At 42.5% G+C, this 21,472-nt stretch overlaps 1 protein-coding gene across 21 annotated transcripts in view; it reads right to left on the bottom strand.

Moving 5' to 3' along the window:
• Positions 1–21,472, bottom strand: part of LOC105467111 (actin binding LIM protein 1) — a 389,869-nt gene that overhangs the window by 27,304 nt on the left and 341,093 nt on the right. For 11 of the 21 annotated variants that reach the window (XM_011716586.3, XM_011716634.3, XM_024788344.2 and 8 more), the window contains 4 exons: positions 16,135–16,212; positions 15,207–15,362; positions 10,485–10,520; positions 7,961–8,090 (listed from right to left, as the gene is read on the bottom strand). In XM_011716586.3, the coding sequence (XP_011714888.1) occupies positions 7,961–8,090; positions 10,485–10,520; positions 15,207–15,362; positions 16,135–16,212 (400 nt within the window). Of the gene's footprint in view, positions 1–5,195; positions 5,316–7,960; positions 8,091–10,484; positions 10,521–15,206; positions 15,363–16,134; positions 16,213–21,472 lie in introns of all 21 variants that reach the window. The other 10 variants (XM_024788343.2, XM_071069075.1, XM_024788338.2 and 7 more) reach the window with 1 other exon arrangement.

The raw sequence follows: 21,472 nt of genomic DNA, 5'->3' as shown, positions 1-21,472 counted from the left end.
AAAGTGAGATTCTGTCTCAAAACAAAAAACAAAACTACTGTGTGTGTGTATGTGTGTGTGTGTGTGTGTGTGTATCTGTGTATAATACAATAGTATATATATATCTCTCTCACACTCATGGCTATTTTGTTCCTTTAAGTCCTCAGATTGGGCCACCCTAAGTTGCTAGTGTTCTGTATCTATTGTAGTGACAAGCTACTATATTTCTATTTATGTTTCTATTTCTATTTCTTGGCCTTCAGTTTTACCTCCTTTCCTATTACCCTAGTAAGCCAATTTTTTAGACCTTGGGGGTGCATTCACTTACAGGACTCTCACTGTACTTAACAAATTTAAATGCCTGTCTCCACTTTCATTCTTCTTTTTGGCACCATGAGAGCCCGAGTGACTAATTCTAAGACAAGTGAATAGAGATGGGGGTGTGCGATTCTGCTGTGGGGACCTGTTGGAGCACTGCCTAGCTTTCTGGACTCAGAGTGCTTACATCCCCAAATATAAATGAACATCTTGAGGGAGCCTTAAGATAAGTTGGCAGCATCCAGAATTTTGTGACAGTTTTAAGATTGCCGGTTCTTGTCTAAAGCGTCAATAAGAGTTACAGTTTCCTTCAGCAAGTGTCAAATATATATTTACATCATGGCAACTCGTATTTATAGCAAAAGAGGAAAGATCCCTTTCAAAGAGATTTAATATATATACCCCTCCTGCTCAGAAATCCAATTTATACTTCATGGACACAGAATGTCATGTCTAGCAGTATTTCAAAGGGGAAGGAAGAGAAACTTAGCAGACACTTCACAAACAGAGCCCGAAACAAAGTGAAAATGGTTTTTCCAAATCTCTAGGCATAAGGTTGTCCAAATGGCCCAAAGATATACTAAGATAGAATGAGGCTACAAGGAAGTTTGGAGGACAGAAATAAAGATACACCCAACCAACAATGGATGTTATGGAAAATGAATGGGGAAGCCAGTGAAGCAGAGAAACAGTCTGTGCCGTGCATCTCAGCTTTACAATCATGCAGGCATCCTCAGCTCAGTGAGCCCAGGCCTGGGTCACACACTGCAGAAACAAGGACCAGGAAGTGGACTTGGGCAATGGAAGGCTGGGCTTCTGGCTGCCAGAGTGGCAAATGGCGCCCCCTGCCTCCGAGATGGACATCCGACCTTAGGTCAAGCTCCCAGCTCACATCCATTAAAAACAAAACAAAACAAACAAACAAGAAAAACTCCCTCAAGCTCCAAGACAAGCTCCAAGATAAAAGTCAATGAAGGGCCACAAAAAACCCTGGATGACATTGACTTATCTCAAAGGTATCTTGGATATGTTACTCAATGGCTCTAGGTTTCCCCTATTCTGAAATTTCTAAGTGCCGGAGAGGTCTTCCATGTAAAAGGACACATGTGTTTCAAAATAACTAAGATGTAATTCCTTGGAGAATCGGCATTTAGCCAAATACACTAGGCTTTTAAAGCAATATCTTTAATGTACAAAATCTCCACCATGTATCTATGATTGAAAAACTAAGTATATACTGTTATGTACATTATACTTTGCATCTGAAGCATAAAGACTATTTCATATGAACAAACTATAGGCACATGTCTAGTAAAAAGACAAGGGGAGAGAGATTATTAGATGTTTTTAAGTTCAGGGTCACTAATTCCTTTTGGCCTAACGCTTTTTATCATTTAAATCCAGAATATCTGACGGTGTCAAAAACTTCAAATGCAGACTGAAAACAGAAAAGAATGTATATTTACTTTTTTTTTTTTTTTTTTTTTTTTTTTGGAGACAGAGTCTCTCTCTGCCGCCCAGGCTGGAGTGCAATGGCACGATCTCCGCTCACTGCAAGCTCCGCCTCCCGGGTTTACGCCATTCTCCTGCCTCAGCCTCCCGAGTAGCTGGGACTACAGGCACCCGCCACGTCGCCGGGCTAGGTTTTTGTATTTTTTAGTAGAGACGGGGTTTTACCGTGTTAGCCAGGATGGTCTCGATCTCCTGACCTCGTGATCCGCCCGTCTCGGCCTCCCAAAGTGCTGGGATTACAGGCTTGAGCCACCGCGCCCGGCCTTACATTTTTAATAAAGCACCATTTAGGAACATAGGGGTGCCATAATTTTTATAATCATTTAATATTTCTACGGAAAAGTAAATATTTCTTAATTTTATGATCTAAATGACTGAGGATAATTCTTGGTCTAAGACTCAATAAGAATGCAATTTTCTGGCTAAAAGGGATGAAAAATAAAAGTGTGCTTTAAAAATTATCTTCACACATATTTATACTGAAACGCATGGCCCTCATATGAAGGAGCGTTCCTGGGGAGGAGGGGGCCTGGGTCTAGTCCAGGCACTGCCACGTCCTAGAGGTGAGCCCCTGGACAGTTACTTAGCCAGGGCCTCCATATTTGGTCTCCTCACTGAGTCCATTTCCCAAGAATGCTGTGAAAAGTGAACAGAATGATGGCATCAAAAACCATTTAAAATCAGGCACGGTGGCTCAATTCTGTAATCCCAGCACTTTGGGAGGCTGAGATGGCCAGATCACTTGAGGTCAGGTGTTTGAGGCCAGCCTGGCCAACATAGTGAAACTAAAAATACAAAAATTAGCCGGGCATGGTGGCGCATGCCTGTAATCCCAGCTACTCGGGAGACTGAGGCAGGAGAATTGCTTGAAGCCGGGAGGCGGAGGCTGCAGTGAGCTGAGATCGTGCCACTGCATGCAAACCTGGGCAACAGAGTGAGACTCTGTCTCCAAAAAAACAAAAAAAAAGCAATTTAAGAGCACCACACTGACCAAGGTGGGTGCGCTCCACACCAAGATACTTCACCTGGTGATGTAGGAGTCTCATTGTTCCTGATTTATAGAGGAGGCAAGTGACACTCAACAGGATAGATAAATAAGCAGCCCAAGGTCACACAGCTAGCAAGTAACGGAGATATCTGAACCCAAGATTCCAGTGTCCATGGGCTTTTCAACTGTCCACATGGCTACTCATGGACATGAGGTAGTATTAGTCACTGACCAGCTATTGACACTTTGTGCTGTGTTATTTGTACAAACTGTGTAACTTTATAGGGCCTGTGACACTTTTCTTTCTACAAAAAGTCTCTCTCTAAAAGTTGAAACATATAATAGCCAAGTGAGGAAGTTTACATTTTAATGAATCAATAATGTATTTTTTCTTAAATATCAGAGATAACCAAAATCTTTTTTTCTTTCTTTCTTTTTTTTTTTTTTTTTTTTTGAGACAGGGTTTTGCTGTGTCACCCAGGCAGGAGTGCAGTGGCTCGATCTCGGCTCACTGCATCCTCCACCTCCTGGGCTCAAGCAATCCTGCTTCAACCTCTGCATAGCTGGGACTACAGGCATGCACTACCAAGCCCAGCTAATTTTGTTTTCATGTTTTTGGTAGAGACAGGGTTTTGCCATGTTGCGCAAGCTGGTCTTGAACTCCTGGGCTCAAGCAATTTGCCCACCTCAGCAGAAATAACCAAAATCTTAATTTGACTAATGGCTGCTATAGTAAAGTCTCTTTAAAATATACAACTGAAGGGTTTTTTTTAAAAAAAAAAAAAAACAGCATAATTTCTTTATGATTTTATAAACATTCTCTAAAGTATCATCTTGACATTTTATAAATAAAAATTTTCCCCAAAAATACTAACTAGCACTCATTATTTAAAATAATCTGTTGGCTGAGCATGATAACTCACACCTGTAATCCCACACGTTAGGAGGTCAAGGCAGGTGGATCACTTGAGGCCAGGAGTTTGAGACCAGCCTGGCCAACATAGCCAAACTCCATCTCTACCAAAAATACAAAAATTAGCTGGGTGTGGTGGTGCACACCTGTAATCCCAGCTACTCAGGAGGCTGCGGCATAAGAATCGCTTGAGCCTGGGAGGCGGAGGTTGCAGTGAGCCAAGTTTGCACCATTGTACTCCAGCCTGGGTGACACAGCAAGACTCTGTGTCAAAAAAAATAAAAAAAAAATTAAAAAAAATTAAGTAAAATAATCTGTCAAGAGTTTTAGAGAGTGTTGTACCTATCAAAAAATTTGCTAATGGCAAATGGCACGTGTGCCTTAACTCCAGGCACGTGTGTCTTTGATAAGCACGATTGCTTCAATGAGCAATGTTATTTTCAAAACACAGAGAATGCTGAAATTAGCATCACTGCATAATGATAAGTACAGTACATGTACCTTTTAGGATTCAGCCACTCAACAACCAAGTGAGCACAAAGAAAAAGCTTGGGTAGACTGACAACGAAAATTCAGTAAACCAGAACAAGCTCCTCAACGGAAGCATCAGGGATATGACACGCAGAGCAGCACATGGTTAAGAGTCCTTTAGGACTGTTTTAAGACCCGTGATAACATCTGTGCTTGCCTCCTCCTCCATCCTTCAGCTATTACTGTTGGTTAATTTGGTTCAAATCAAGTTCGCACCATTCCAGGAACTCCTACTTAATTTGAAATTATGACCCCTTCATAGCCTCGTCAGGGCTCTCGGCTCCCCCAGTGTGGAGAGTCCCAACTGAGGATGGCTGCAGAAGCATTGCCGACAATGATGAAAACGAAGGGATGGGGCAGACATGTGAGGCAGGAACAGAAAACAGAAGGCAAAGCCTCTCTTCTCCATCATGTGGGAGTTAGGACAAATCAAAAGACGACTGCTCTGAGTCAGCTCAAGGAGAAACACTGAGGTTGCCATAGATCTTTTAATGCTGCCCAAACATGTTAATATGGTTATAGTTTATCACCTGTAAGACAACTTTTGTATATCTGTTACTAAACACTGTTGTGTTTTGCTGTGACCTGTTACGTATTGAACCCAGGAAAATATTCCAATTATATATATTATATTTTGTTTCAATACATCCAAAAACAAAATAATAATATATATACATATTTTTTCTTTTTTCAAAGCAGTGGATAATAAATTTTATGGTCTTAAACATACTTCCTGCTTCTTCATCTAGAGCCCTTAGAAGTGACATATTTCTCCCAACGAGAGACGCTATGCCCATTCTAAGACAACTATTGGGTATAGTCATGACACACGCAGGCATGCTGAGAGCTCAAAAGCTCGGCACTAACTCTTGGAGATACACCTTATTAGCCTTCCCAGGGTGCTAATAAATCTCCACTATGCAGGGTGCTGCCTGGAGAAACCTGCCTCCTTACCTTTGATATGGGGAATGAAGTGGTGTCGGAAAGGGGGGTTGGGGCGGGAGTCGCTGTGGGTGGGGCTGAGGCTGCTGGTGCGCAGGTACGACAACCTCTGCACACCAGGAGACAAAAGCTCTGTGCAGCAAGGAGTCAGGGGCAGGGCACGGTGGAAACAGAAAAGAAGAACAGAAATTAACACAGGAGCAGGGAAAGTGCCATCGTTCCAAGGGAAAACAAAATAAAGAACGTTAATCAGGAGGCTGAAAAGGGAGGAAGGAGAAAGGGTTATAAGAAGGCACCTGCTAAGGCTGAGGCAAAGTGGGGGAGAGTGCAAAGAGGTTCAGGCGGGTACAGAGTCACTCTCTGAGAATAAATGGCTTTGGTGAGAAGAAATGGTCACCTGGATGGTCTCTGTTCTGCCAGTAGCAGACACATCATTTAGATTCAACAACAGCTGTTTTTAAAAAGCACCTGACAAAACAGAACCCTCTGAAATGCTTATTAAAAAAATGACAATCATTGGATTTGTATGTAAGGGTCAGGTTTTTTTTTTTTTTTTTTCTTAAGCAAACTTATCCCACTGTAAGTTGAATTTTATTTTGCCTACATAGAAGGAAAACCTGTTTGTGTTCCCTGTGTGGCAAAGAGGTCTATATGATCCCGAGAACTTCAGCAGGAGTACTGGAGGCTGGAAACTCAGTTATCTCAGGAAGAATGGACCATTCAACTTCAACCCAGACTGAGGGGGTTTTAAATCATCATCTGGCATCTAGAACTTGTGGAGTGGACTCTCTGGGGTGTTCTGTATGGATCACAAGTATGCTATCAGAATTCCTCCAGCTTCACTTTAGAAGGGCAGACCTCAAAATAATAACTACAAAGCCTAACGAGTGGCATCAGGCATACATGTAATATACTGTGAAAGGAAAGAAGGAGAAGGAGAAGGTTTTAAAGTCTATTGGCATCAGAACCATGATTGGAACAGATGGAAACTTTCTCAATAAGGACATGAGCTTTTGGGGGAAGAAGTGTTGACTGACCACTCCCCTCACTATTCAGGGATCTCTGGAACAACAATGCCCCTATAACCCCACGCCACTCTGGTAACTCCATGGCTGGGGTCTCAGTGACCTCAGCACATGCACATGAGCAGGGTGGCAGCATAAAGGATTTTTTTTTTTTTTTTGAGACACAGTCTTGCTCTATCACCCAGGTTGGAGTGCAGTGGCGCGACCTCAGCTCACTGCAACCTTCGCCTCCCAGGTTCAAGCAATTCTCCTGTCTCAGGCTCCCAAGTAGCTGGGACTACAGGTGCACGCCACCACACCCGGCTAATTTTTGTATTTTTAGTAGAGACGGGGTTTCACCATATTGGTCAGGCTGGTTCTTGAACTCTTGACATCAGGTGATCCACCTGTCTCAACCTCCTAAAGTGCTGGGATAACAGGCATAAGCCATCACGCCTGGCCCAGCATAAAGGATTTCTTATTACCCAAATAGACAAGGGCTTAAATCAAGACCCATGTCCTGGGCATGAATAAAATGAATATGGTAGCCCATGAAATAAGGGAAAAAAATTTCCTGAGAACTTTCATTTAATGTAATTCAATAAACAGCATAAATATTTACCAGTGTAGAGAAAATTATACATTATCAAAGGATCAAATAGTTTGAATTATCTGCAAGTATTAAATCTAGGGTCTTAGAGAGAAGATTGCAGCCTTTTATCATTCTGTTAATTCCTTTGGTTTTATTTCTTGTACAATTTATTTAAAAAAAAGGTAGCATATGGGTTTGTTCTCATCTACCCATCCAGAAGCAAGAAGCTTAACAGGAAGTCTTCACAGATGCACACTATCACCATTAAGTTTTATTAGAGGCCAGAATCTTCCTTGTGAATCTATTTCTCAGGGAATCTTGGATCTTTACTGGGGTCTCCATTCTTCTCCTACTACACACAGGAGACACCCACTAGCAGCCACAGACACTAAATTCTCTGCAGATGAAGGTCCACTAAAATCTGCTACTTTGTGGCATTCTCTACTGTAGTGATGCCTAATAATTTTATGTTTTCCAAGTATGATGGAAAATCTTAGGGTTGGAAATGATTTTATATTTTCTAAGTCTGATTGAAAATCTTAGGGTTGGAAATGATTTTATATTTTCTAAGTCTGATTGAAAATCTTAGGGTTGGAAATGATTTTATATTTTCTAAGTCTGATTGAAAATCTTAGGGTTGGAAATGATTTTATATTTTCTAAGTCTGATTGAAAATCTTAGGGTTGGAAAGGATCTTAAAAGTGATCAAGAACAGCCCTGAGTCCTCTTTCTAGAAGGTACTTAACCAAGCATACTTACTAACACCACGTGCCTAGATAAGGGAAGCATAATACATCTGTTAAAAACGGCTAATACTGAATTTTAGGTGATGTTGGTATGCCTAGAAAGCACATCAAAATATTTTCTTTGAGAGATCTCCATTTTAAGTCTCAAAGTGAAGATATTTTCATTAATCCTATTTTTTTAAAAAAACCCTTGCTTCTAGTAGCTCACTGTCAAAATATAATTAATAAATCAAAATGTACACAGCCATAGGATGACTGATGTTTCAAGAAAAGGTACAGCATAAAATATAGTTGGATATCAGTTTTCATTTTGCTAAGGAGAGGGATGGAAATGTTTAGTCATCGGTTTTTCAATGTGCTATCAATAGTAGGGGGAAAAAATCACAGAAATACAGTTTGTTATATAGAGTGAATCCCAGGAACAGTCACCCTTACCAGGTCTGTGGAAGTGCTGGGGAGAGCGCGACGTGGTGGGAGTGTAGCTGTGGCGGCTGTACACAGGAGAGCTGATGGAGCCCTGGCTCGTGGACCGATGGATCATCCGATCTCGAACATCCTGGTATCCCTGGAAACAAAGTTCAACACATTCAGGCCGTCACCATTCCTCAGTAGGAACCATGTTTCACAAACATTGCCAAGGAACCATCATGTCTACTTGTTTATATATATTTGATTAATATATGCACTTATTTTTATGTGCAAAATTTACAGGTATTTTATATGCAAATGAGCATTCTGTGGCTAATACATTGTGCTCAAAATCTGCAGTACTTGGGCTTATTACAAAATTTTAAGAGCCAAGTGTGGTGGCTCACACCTGTGATCCTAGCACTTTGGGAGGCCAAGGTGGGAGGATGGCTTGAAGCCAGGAGTTCGAGAACAGCCTGGGCAACATAACGAGACCTTGTCTTTACAAAAAATTATAAAAAATTAGCCAGGTATGGTGGCACATGCCTGCAGTCCCAGCTACTCAGGAGTTCAGGCTGCAGTAAACTATGATTGTGCCAGTGTACTCCAGACTGGATGATAGAGTGAGACTCTGTTTCTTAAAAAAAAATTTTTTTAAAGATGAAAACATATAAACCTTAATAGAGATAGGGCTATGGGACAAAAGATAATAATTCCAATGACCATGCTGACATTGTACTTTTCAGTTTCATAAGTATGTTCACATACCTACCAGATCTGCATAACAAGAAGAAAAGGTAGATCACATACTATCACCTCCCTCCCCCTCCCCCCACTAATGTAGAAACATGGTTTCAAGCAGGTAAGAGCCCTGTGTGTAGGCGTGTGACTGGTATGGGCACAGCCTGCTTCAAAACCAGCCTCCTGACACTAATCTCATCCTTTGTTCTGACCACCAACCTACCTATACCGTCTAGAACATTGATCTGGTGACATTTTAAGTAAATTCTCCTGAATAACAAGTTGATGATTGCCATAAAGTCGGTATTTTACTTCTCATCTTGGGAAACATATTCCAAGAAAATAATTTAAAATGCCCTTTTAAAGGAGGAATAATTTATTCAAATACTTTTATAGTACCACTATTCGTAAAGGCAAAAATTTGCGTTACATGTTCAACAAATTGGGGCACAATTAAGAAATTATGACATACGGGCCAGGCATAGTGGCTAATGCTTGTAATCTCAGCACTTTGGGAGGCCAAGCTAGGTGGATCACCTGAGGTCGGGAGTTTGCGACCAGTCTGCCTAACATGGAGAAACCCTGTCTCTGCCTCTACTAAAAATACATAAATTAGCCAAGCGTGGTGGTGTGCACCTGTAATCCCAGCTACTTGGGAGGCTGAGACAGGAGAATTGCTGGAACCCAGGAGGCAGAGGTTGCAGTGAGCCAAGATCGCGCCACTGCGCCCCAGCCTGGGTGACAGAGTGAGACTCTGTCTCAAAAAAAAAAAAAAAAAAAAACCAGGAAATTATGACATGTGAATTCAATGGAATAGCATAGCACCACTAAAATGTCACCTGTCTCCAAACCTAGAAAAGGATATATTAGGTAATAAGTACAAAGAAACCACATGCACACAAACACAATATAAAACTGTCTAAAGAGTTGAAAGAGTACAAAGAATATTTTACATTTTAGGAATCTGTTGTCCTATGAAATTTCCACTAGCACAATAAAAGTAAAAAGTTTGAAAGAATGCATTAATAATGACTAAATGAAAGCCTCAGTAACCATAACTTTGTGAAATTTGAGAGCAAATGGTAAGGGGAAACTTTGGCTTGATACTAGTTGTCTTAAACAATAAATTAAGTAAAACAACAAAACAAAAAGTCCCCAAATTATGTGCTTCAACCTTACACAGCTGGTCAACAGAAATTAATTCTTCATAAATTCAATGCAAATTATTAGAATATAGGTAGAAATTAATAATTCATAGCACTCAGTCATAAACCATGAAAACATTATAGTATTTTTACTACTTTGAATTACAGAGATTCCCTAAAAGCAGTCCAGTTTCATAATATCCAGAAAGTTGCTTGGTTTTAGGATCAGATGATTGACTTCAGACTAAACAGAGTAACCTCCTATCAAGATGGCTCTGCTTAAAGAATACGCCATGACTGCTGTTGGCCATTTCAGTTTATTAGGGTTCAGAAAAATTAATTATAGATATATCTATATATAGATAGATAGATACATTGGGACAAGTGACTTATGTCCCTGCAGACACTTTCCTTCCACTTAGAGGCACAGACACAGATTAATGTGAGGCCATTTTTACTCCCTGGTCTCCAATTTAAGAGGAATATACTGCTGTTTCTTAGAGTTCCCTCTTCCACAGAAGTAATCCCCAAAACCACCACAGTCCCACATGCAGTTTTTCTGTTCTTTTGTACGTTATGTCCTTTTTCAAAAATCCAAGTCTAGGGAAGGGTCAAGCAATTCTCAAATTCTACCCATTAAAATGGTAAAAAGAAATGGTACTTACTTCTGCTGATGGAGTAGGAGACAAAGTCCTTGGAGACTAGAAAAATAAAAGAGAATTTAAAGTCACAATGTTTGTTAACTCTTTGCTGGTTTTTTTGCTTGTTTCTTTGTTTTTTTGAGACAGAGTCTCTTTCTGTCATCCAGGCGGGAGTGCAGTGGCACAATCTCGGCTTACTGCAACCTCTGCCTCCTGCGTTCAATTGATTCTCCTGCCTCAGTCTCCCAAGTAGCTGGGACTACAGGCATGTGTCACCACGCTCAGCTAATTTTTTGTATTTTTAGTAGAGATGGGGTTTCACTGCGTTAGTCAGGATGGTCTCGATCTCCTGACCTCGTGATCCGCCCACCTCAGCTTCCCAAAGTTTTAGGATTACAGGTGTGAGCCACCACACCTGGCCTCTTTGCCAGTTTTAGAGTTGCTTATCAGAGTCCGCTGGAAATATTAGGCAACATATACTTGCCAGCATCCCTCCCCATCTCCCTGTCTTCTGATCAGGTACAAATGCATCTGCCCTGGGGCTCAGACAGGTAGACTCTGACAAAGTTCCGGGGAGATTCTGGTGCACATCTCTGCCTAAGAACCATCAATAGGCCAGGTACAGTGGCTCACGCCTGTAATCCCAGCACTTTGGGAGGCTGACGTGGGTGGATCACGAGGTCAGGAGATCGAGACCATCCTGGCTAACATGGAGAAACCTCGTCTCTACTAAAAAGTACAAAAAATTAGCCGGGTGTGGTGGCAGGTGCCTGTAGTCCCAGCTACTCTGGAGGCTGAGGCAGGAGAATGGCGTGAACCCGGGAGGTGGAGCTTGCAGTGAGCTTAGATCCGGCCACTGCACTCCAGCCTGAGACAGACTTCCTCTCAAAAAAAAAAAAAAAAAAAAAACAAAAAAACCATGAATAGATATGATTGTGATACATACTTAGGTGATTAAGCTAGACAAGTTAGAATCATTTCCCTTATATATTCAAACCATGCTCATTTTACTCTGATGAGTTACAGCATCTACTGAAACATAGGATCTTGTTCACATGGTGGTTGACTAAATTGCAACCACAGCAATCACCATAAAATAGTTTGAGAACTAAAATAGGACTTTGGTGACTAGGCGTGGGGCATCCTGCCTTGGCTGCCTCGCCAATCTCACTACCATTCACCTCTAGCTTCCATCCTCCTAGGCTCACAGGCTTCCTTGGGGCCATCAACAAGCCAAGCCTTCTGTCACCTCAAGGCCCTTGCACTTGCTGTCTCTTCTGTTGCCAGTGCTTTTCACCCAGACACCTGCAGGGCTCATTCCCCATCAGCGCTGATGTCTCTGCTCAAACCCACTGTCACACAGTATCTCCGTGACCATTCTATCGAGAGGAGCAACCCAGCCCCTGGTATGCTTTCTCTTTACTGTGCTTCATTTTTCCTCAGAGCCCTACCACTCTGTAAAATCTGTTTCTTTACTGTCTCCCACGCGATGCCACAAGCTCCATGAGGGCAAGGACTGTTTGTTTACAACTACATCTTCCCAGTGATGACAGCAGCTCCTGGGACATAGTAGTTGCTCAACAAGTATTTTCTAAATGAATAAAATGTTTACAATTAAAATGCAAAAAGCTTTCACAAAGAAATGAAATGCAAACAGAGCTATGGAGAACACAGCCAGGGGTGGACTTCTCCGTTTTAGAATTTGCCCTTTGCCCCACATTCTATAGTAAGTGGGCAGACTTTCTGTATTCCAAGGCTTCACAAGCTCCACGGTCTCCTCTGCAGCTATAGCCTGTCTCTAGGGGGTCTCAGCTAGGTGAAGGCTCGTCTCAAGGTCAGGGCCCAGGTCTGCACCTGCACTGATAGCAGGGCCCTGGAGGCACCAACGGCTGCACAGAACTAAGCTGACTCTTGCAGTGTTTCTTAAATGGCAATATGTATAAAGGCCAGGTGCGGTGGCTCACACCTGTAATCCCAGCACCTTGTGAGGCTGAGGCGGGTGGATCACTTGAGGTCAGGAGTTCACGACCAGCCCAGCCAACATGACGAAACCCCGCCTCTACCAAAAATAGAAAAATTAGCCTGGCTTGGTGGTACCTGCCTGTAGTCCCAGCTACTTGGGAGGCTAAGGCAGGAGAACTGCTTGAACCTGGGAGGCGGAGGTTGCAGTGAGCCAAGATCGCACCACTATACTCCAGCCGGGTGACAGAGCAAAACTCCATCTCAAAAAATGCAATATATATATGAGGTCTATAAAAGAAGTGTGATAAAAAACTAATGGAATAAATAATAGAACAGCTTGTAAAGCTCTCTCAGTTGCAAGATGCAAGTATTGGGAAAGAGTTCACTAATATGTCTGATTTCTGATCCCAGGGGCACCCTCTATGCATAAAGAAAACCGTGGGACATCATTCCAGGTTATGACAGTAACTATAGTGGCTGATTATGAGAGTAGCCGGCATTTTTCTTAAGCACTTATTATGTGCCCAGTACTGTTCTAATGTAAATAGCTCACTTACTCTTTACAGAAAACTTCTAACGTAGGTATTCTTGTTCTCTATCTTGAGTTTGCAGATAAGGAGATTGAAGTATATAATTTCCCCAAAGTTATATGGTTAGTCAGTACCAGTCTGTTATTTTATTTTATTTTTTGAGACAGGGTGTTGCTCTGTCACCCAGGCTGGAGTACAATGGCATGATCATGACTCACTGCAGCCTCAACCTCCTGGGTTCAAGTGATCTTCCCATCTCAGCCTCCCAAGTTGCTGGGACTACCGGTGTGTACCATCACGCCTGGCTAATTTTTGTATTTTCTTTTTTTGCAGAGATGGAATTTTGGTATGTTGCCCAGGTTTGTCTCAAACTCTTGGTCTCAAGCAATCCACCCACCTTGGCCTCCTAAAGTGCTGGGATTACAGACAGAGCCACCATGTCTGGCCGAGTCTGGTTTTAAATGCAGAGATTTTCACCTCAAAGCCCAAACTCTTGAGTGCTTAATGTTTTGTTGCCCTGAACGGAGCTGCTGGGAAACACACACAGACACATACACCGCACACCGACACACCTGTGCACGCACACTACGAGCCCCAAATCCTTAACGCCATTAAAAAAAACTCACATCCCCTTGCTTGTATGAGTTAAACATTAGTAAATTCTCATCCACAGGGTCCAAGACCAATCTCTATGCACTTTGTTCAGGAACTTCCCCTTGCCTCTTATCCCCTACGAAACTCTGGGGGGTTCAATGCCAACTGACAACCCGGGCCAAGGCACCTGCACTTGAGAGCCGCCGCAAGTGCAGCTACAGCTAAGTGACCACTAGGTGGCACTACATGAAAATAGATATCACTTCCTGTCACAGGGACCCTTTCCACGCAGAGCTATTCTCTGGAATAAAACCCAGATGAGAAAGTAAATAAATAAAAGCATCAATATATATAAAATGACAAATAAACATAAATATAATTATCAAATAATATTATACATCTGGAATTGAGAACAAATTAAACAGAATCACATTTTCATGCCTTTTCTTCTCTAAGACCTCAAAGCACTGTGAGATGCTAGATTGTTTATATTGTTTTAACCTTTGTTGAATAGCTAATTTGTCAGCTATTTGTTAACATCTGTGTGGACTCAAATCAGTCTACAGATGATTCTAATTTAAAAAATAAAACACAAAAAATGACAGTGAGCTGATTGGCCAGGGGAAATGGACTTGGGTAGGCGCCACAGAGAACCTTCAACCCTGGGATGGGACTGGGGAGGGGAGGATCCCAAGGGGCTGAGAGGCTCTGGTCCCACAGCGGATGGGTCTGTGGGCCGAGTATTAACGAGCCCCAAGAGGACAGGTAGCAACAATGGTAGAGATTGCCACATGCTCAGTATTTCTCCCAAGTCTGGCCTCTGATAATTGCTTTATGTAGATTAGCTTGCTTAATCCTCACCAATACCGTATGAGTTAGATTCTATCATTACCCTATCTGTTTTACACGTGAGGAAACTAGGACCATTTTTCTTATCTTTTTAATATAGAGACGAGGTCTCACCATGTTGTCCAGGGTGGTCTTCAACTCCTGGCCTGAAGCAATCCTCCTGCCCTCAGCCTCCCAAAATGTTGGGATTAGAGGTACAAGCACTGTACTTGGCCCAGGAAACTAGGAGCAGAATGGCTGTCACATGGTCAAAGTCAGACAATCAGCATGTGGTGACCCCTGGGTTGAGACCAGGTAATTTGATTCCAGAATCCTGGCTCACACGCCTGTGCTAAACTGTTGCCCCATGCTCTCTACTTTATTTTTTCTTGCATATTCTAACTTCCTTAAGTTGCTGAAAACTGTAGCTACCAAAATTTAGGGGGTGTGTTCTCTCTCTTCATGATCCCATGAATATACTTAAAGTTATCACTAGACACCCCCCAGGAGACTCTCACTCCCTTATTTGCTCTGCCCAGCTCACAGAAGCCCTGCCCTCTTTCTCCCCACTCCCTCCCCACCTCCGGACAGTTTCCATCCCAGCATGCTAATGCTTAGCCTTCTTCATTGTTGTTTGATGTGCCATTGGTCTGTTCTCCCACCTCTCATGATGGGCTTCTGAATACCTCCAAGCACCTGGTCTAGAAATCTGCAAATACTAGGCAGACAAAAGACCACCTGATTTACCTAAACTCCAAATGGTAGTTATTACAAATGTGACAAAAGAGAAGGTAAATTGTTGTACAACTCACAACCACTAGGAATGTATTACCTCTCCAAGGCTCTGTCTCTCCTGTTTGTCATCATAGCCCGAAGTGTAGAAAGGCTCATAGGTAATAAGATCTGGACGTTCAATGTCATAAATTGCCTTGACCTTGGGAATGGCTGCTAAATCCTTGTAATCCAGGATCTCATTGTCTACTTTTGCCTGGCAAAGTTAACCAGAAAGAACAATTACTTTGCAGTCTCATTGCTTTGGGAAACTGTTGTTGGCACATTTCCTGTTGTTTAAAAAGTGAAGGCCTTAAAATAAACAAAAACCAAAACATCTTGACTAGCACAGTTACACTCTTTAGAAGTTGTCCTTTACACCATGTATTAATCATTTTACACTATGTATTAATCTTTTTTTTAAAAAAAGTCACTGAACACTTAGGAAAAAATCTGTGTAGAATTCATGAAATAGATAAACATGCAAACCTTAAGGATAATTTCCTGAATTTATGACAGTGAAGGAAAAAGCTCAAACAGATGGTCCAATAATCCTTTCAGATGGTTAAAAACAAGAACTGCATAATTAATAAACTAAATATTTAAATATCTTTGTGGTAGAATTTAAGAACACTCAGTATCAGCATTATAAAATATATATTTAATCACCAAATATCTATATGCAATTTAGGTGCAAGAATTTTTTTTTTTTTTTGAGATGGAATCTTAGGTGCAAGAACTTTTTAAGTCCTGTAACATATTACTACGTTTTACAGGTCGTCTGATCACTCTGTTGATGGTCACATATAACTGTAATTACCTAAAGGTAAACATGATTGAGGAGACTGTTCTATAAAAATGAAAATCAGGTCTCATAACAAAAATAGAAATCACTTTGAATTAGTTTTTGTTTTGGATTACCCATTCTGCTATTACAACCCACTAATTTACCTGTCCCAGAAATGTCACTTCCAGAAGTAGATACTTACATAGATAGTATGACCTGGTGAGCCAGGAATACTGGAGCCTGGTCTAGAATAAATACTTTCCGAGGATGTCCTGGTAGGCTGTAAAATAAACAGTGACTTGTAAGATTTCGGACCCTGGCTTCAGAATCTAGACTGTCCTGGGCCCTTAAGCTTTACTAAAAACTCAGCTAGTGAAAAAAAGAAACATTTACCACCTTTTTGAATAAGATAACATACAACCTAGAAGGAAAGGTAAATGCAAACTAGTTGTATGATCCAGTTTTGAAAAGGCATGGGGAGGCCTTTCTCTGGCCCTTCCTGCTCCTTGTTCCCTATGAGAACTTCTGGTTTACCTTCGAGCATACCTCAAAGCTTCCCATTTCTCTCCTTCTCTACTGCAATAGTCCCAGCCCCAGTCACCACCTCCATTCATCCAGATTATTGCAATGGCCTCCCTGTGCATCTTCTGCCTTCTCCCCTCCCTTCTTCAAATCTACCTGGCAGGCAATGGATAGAGAGACCTTTTTTTTTTTTTTTTTTTTTTTTTTTTTTTTTTTTTTTTAAGATAGAGTTTCTCTCTGTCGCCCAGGCTGGAGTGCAGTGGCGCAATCTCAGCTCACTGCAAGCTCCGACTCCCAGGTTCACGCCATTCTCCTGTCTCAGCCTCCCCAGTAGCTGGGACTACAGGCACCTGCCACCATGCCCGGCTAATTTTTTTGTATTTTTAGTAGAGACGGGTTTTCACCATGTTAGGCAGGATGGTCTCAATCTCCTAACCTCATGATCCACCTGCCTCAGCCTCCCAAAGTGCTGGGATTACAGGCGTGAGCCACCGTGCCCAGCCGAGAGACCTTTCAAGAACATCGTTTGGATGGTCACTACTCTGCTTTTGTCTCCAGCTTTGATATAGTTTGGCTGTGTCCCCACCCAAATCTCACCTAGAATTGTAATGATCCCCATGTGTCAAGGGTGGGACCAGGTGGAGATCACTGAATCATGGGGGTGGTTTCCCTCATACTGTTCTCGTGATAGTGAATAAGTCTCATGAGACTGATGGTTTTATAAATGGGAGTTTCCCTGCGCAAGCTCTCTTGCCTGCCACCACATAAGACAGGACTTTGCTTCTCATTTGCCTTCTGCCATGATTGTGAGGCCTCCCCAGCCATGTGGAACTGCGAGTCCATTAAGCCTCTTTCCTTTATAAATTACCCAGTCTTGGGTATGTCTTTACTAGTGGCGTGAGAACAGACCTAATACAAGCATCCATTCAGAATAAAATCACAACAAGCAGAGCCTCAGGATTCTAACCCTGCCTTCCCCTCCTACCTCCTCTCTCACCTGTCATCACTCACACAACACAGCGCACAAAGCTTCCTCGGAGTTTTTATCCTCGCTTGCTGCTCCCTCTGCCTGAAATGCCCTAGCTCCAAATTTTAATTGGATGATTCTCTTCCTTCAGGCTTGGCTTAAATATCACCTCCTCAGAGAGGCCCTCCCTGATTCAATCCAGAGTTGGTTCCCTTTGTTTTCTCTCATAGTGTCATTCTTTTTTCCTGCATGAGTAAAATGTATAATTATATATTTATTGGTTTCCTTGTATCATGTCTGTCTCCCTCATTAACTTTAGTCATGCTCTCAGACCTCATAGAGTTTATTTTTTAACCACTGTCTATACCCAATGCTTTCCACAGGTACATAGAAGGTACAAATCCTAGTTGAGGGAATGAGCTAGAATTTATTATTTGTAAACAGATACTTAGTTTGCAGACACTTGACTTATGTTAATTACACGATTTGAGTCTAACTATACAGAGAGTCACTGAGGTAAGGCTAGTGGGTTGGCCTTTGGGAAGGACGAAAGAAACTGGACTTCATAGTATATACTTGAAGAACGTGGAGAGTGAGAGGTGGTTATGTGAGCAGGAAGGAAACTTATGAACTAGGATCAGCTGCCTCCTGCTTCTGTTTAACATGTTCTGGAAAGCTCTGCAGAGAAAACTCAAGGCCTCACTTTGGAACACTTCCTCACCTCTGTTGCAGCTATTTCCTAAAGAGGATAACTTACAGTTCTACAACAGGAATAAAACTTTGCCTTCTCAGTAGTGTATCTATTGATGTTTAATACCTTGAATGTGGGCATCACTGAGCCAAAGAAACTCCTTCAGACAAGGGTGTTGCCTCACTATATTGTTCACAGTTGAAACAATGAAGGCAAACATATCTGGCTGATTCAGGTCTGGCAGTGATTAGACTCATCGCTGGAAGACTGTGATCCGTCTTTTTCAGCCAATGCCCCTGGTATCTTTGAGATGCCAGGGTGGAAGTGGGTGGGAGAAATCGTACCACACCCAGGTGGAGGTGCACCAAGTCCATCACTTCTGGGCCACCTCCCCAGGACCTAGCGTGCACAAGCGCTTTCCTGCTAGAGCTATAGCAATTGCAGGTATATCTCAATATGAGAAAATTCTACCTCTGAGTATGTTGAAAGAGGAAAGACTCACATAACACTATTCAAGAAATGTGCAGCCTGGGTGTGGTGGCTCACGCCTGTAATCTCAGCACTTTGGGAGGCCGAGGCAGGTGGATCACCTGAGGTCAGGAATTCGAGACCAGCCTGGCCAACATGGTGAAACCCCATCTCTACTAAAAATACAAAAAAATTAACCGGGTGTGGTGGCGGACGCCTGTAATCCCAGCTATTTGGGAGGCTGAGGTAGGAGAATCGCTTGAACTTGGAAGGCAGAGGTTGCAGTGAGCCGAGATGGTGCCACTGCACTCCAGCCTGGGCAACAAGAGCGAAACTCCACCTCATTACAAAAAATAATAATAAATTGCAATTTCTAGATCCATTTCCTAATCAAAATACAGAAGTGGCGCAATCAAAATGTATTCCTCCTTTACAAGGAGATGCTACTCCCTGAAAATGCTGAATCTATATCCATCTCTGTGGGATAATTATTAACCACAGGTAGTCCTTCAGCTTCAAGTGGCCAGGACCTCCCATTTGCCAAACTTAATGTCAAAATGAAGCCTCTTAAGTAGCAACCCAAGAATATCAATGGCAGCGAATGTCTACTGCCCACTTACTATGTGGCAGGCCTGTGCCCAGCGCTTCCCAGGCTTAATCTCATGTAATCTTCTCAGTAACCCTAGGAGGTACCTTCCATTACTATTCCTTTTTTTTTTTTTTTTTTTTTTTTTTGAGACGGAGTCTCGCTCTGTCGCCCAGGCTGGAGTGCAGTGGCCAGATCTCAGCTCACTGCAAGCTCCGCCTCCCGGGTTCCCGCCATTCTCCTGCCTCAGCCTCCCGAGTAGCTGGGACCACAGGCGCCGCCACCTCGCCCGGCTAATTTTTTGTGTTTTTAGTAGAGATGGGGTTTCGCCGTGTTAGCCAGGATGGTCTCGATCTCCTGACCTTGTGATCCGCCCGTCTCGGCCTCCCAAAGTGCTGGGATTACAGGCTTGAGCCACCGCGCCCGGCCTCCATTACTATTCCTATTTTACAGATAAGGAAAAAGTATCAGTACTCCAAGCCACATAGGTAGGAAACGGATGAAGAGTCAGGATTTGAACTCAGACACTCTAGGTCCACAGCCCAACCATTTAAGCCCTGCACTAAAATTTTGCCTGTATTGTAGGGTGAGTGTGATCATTTATTTCCCATCAACACAACTATGGGACAAATGGGATAAAACTAATAGAGACATATTGAGATCAAGTAGCAGAAAAGAATGTCTGCTAACTGAAAATATTTTTATTGCACCAGCTCTGTAAGAACACTGCAATAGCTCACTGGGTTGGGGTAGGGAGAGGGTATGTGGCAGGGGCCTCAGATTTCTTCAGTTACTGGGGTTGCTATGACAAAAGCCTGTTTTCATTAACAAGCATCCAGGACATTGTGTGAACAGCCAAAGTGTACACTGGGGCTTTGAGGTCACTCGTATGTTACTCATCCTTATTTTTGCCAAGTGTGGGGCAAGGATACTTTCAGCCTTTGCTGTAATGATGCACCTGGGATGGCTCTAAATGGTTTTATTTGCTCTTGTACTGCATGTACTGGTAGAAACAGAGCTGAAGAACAACGCACGCACATGTAGGGAAGGGTCTTTAACGCCACCTTCCGGGGATGAAGAGTTTCACGGGCAGAAAAGGCAGGAACTAGCCTATTTCAGTTCAGTTTCTCTCTCCCTTCTTTGAGACAGAGTCTCACTCTGTCGCTCAGCCTGGAGTGCAGTGGCATGATCTTGGCTCACTGCAACCTCTGCCTCCCGGGTTCAAGCGATTCTAGTGCCTCAGCTTTCCAAGTAGCTAGGACTACAAGCGTGCGCCACCACACCCAGCTAATTTTTGTATTTTTAGTAGAGATGGGGTTTCACCACATTGGCCAGGATGGTCTCAAACTCCTGACCTCATGATTCGCCTGCCTCGGCCTCCCAAAGTGCTGGGATTACAGGCGTGAGCCAGAACGCCTGGCCTCTCCCTTCCTTCTTGGCCGGATTAGAGGATCCTGTGAGTTATGCAGGCTTTCTTGGAAGCATTTACCTGTTTGTGTTTACACTATTAATATTGTTGAGCTAAAGATTTTAAAAGTTAATCAACAATTTGAATTTTTTCAAGTCCCATTTGGTTTTTAAGTTTTCAGATCAAAATTACCTCCAATTTACATATACTTGCCCCCAAGTTCTCTGATTCAGAAAAAAATATTTTAGGTTTTAATAGTCAGGCAGTTTTCCAAGTCAGGTGAACTGGTCATCAAATTTTCTGATGTTCTGGCTTGTCTTAGGGATGCTTGTCTTAGAGCATCCCTCTGTTACTCGCATCTTCAAACTTTAGTGTTGAGAAATGCCCTGATGTATCTTGGTGATATGGTTTGGCTCTGTGCCCCCACCCAAATCTCATCTTGATTTGTAATCTCCATGTGTCAAGGGAGAGAGGTGATTGGATTATGGGGGCGGTTTCCCCCATGCTGTTCTCATGATAGTGAGGGAATTCTCACGAGACCTGGTGGTTTTATAAATGGTAGTTTTTCCTGCACTCACATGCTGTCTCTTTCCTGCCGCCATGTGAAGAAGGTCTTTGCTTCCCCTTTGCCTTCTGCCATGATTGTAAGTTTCCTGAGGCCTTCCCAGCCATGCAGAACCGTGAGTCAATTAAATCTCTTTTCTGTAAAAATTACCCAGTCTTGGGCAGTTCTTTACAGCAGTGTGAAAATGGACCAATACACTTGGAGATTCGGAAACTGCTTTTTCTTTCACTGAATTTACCATTGTTTGTTTTTGCTTCATTCTGACCTCCTAAGTTTACGGTAAAATTTACTTCCACGGACATCTTGTTTACGGGTTAAGTTGCATTCTTGCTT

This window comes from Macaca nemestrina, chromosome 9, assembly GCF_043159975.1.
Source record: "Macaca nemestrina isolate mMacNem1 chromosome 9, mMacNem.hap1, whole genome shotgun sequence".
NCBI classification, from domain to species: domain Eukaryota; kingdom Metazoa; phylum Chordata; class Mammalia; order Primates; family Cercopithecidae; genus Macaca; species Macaca nemestrina.
Note: the sequence above shows the minus strand (reverse complement) of the source record. Positions and strands in the feature narration are given on the sequence as shown.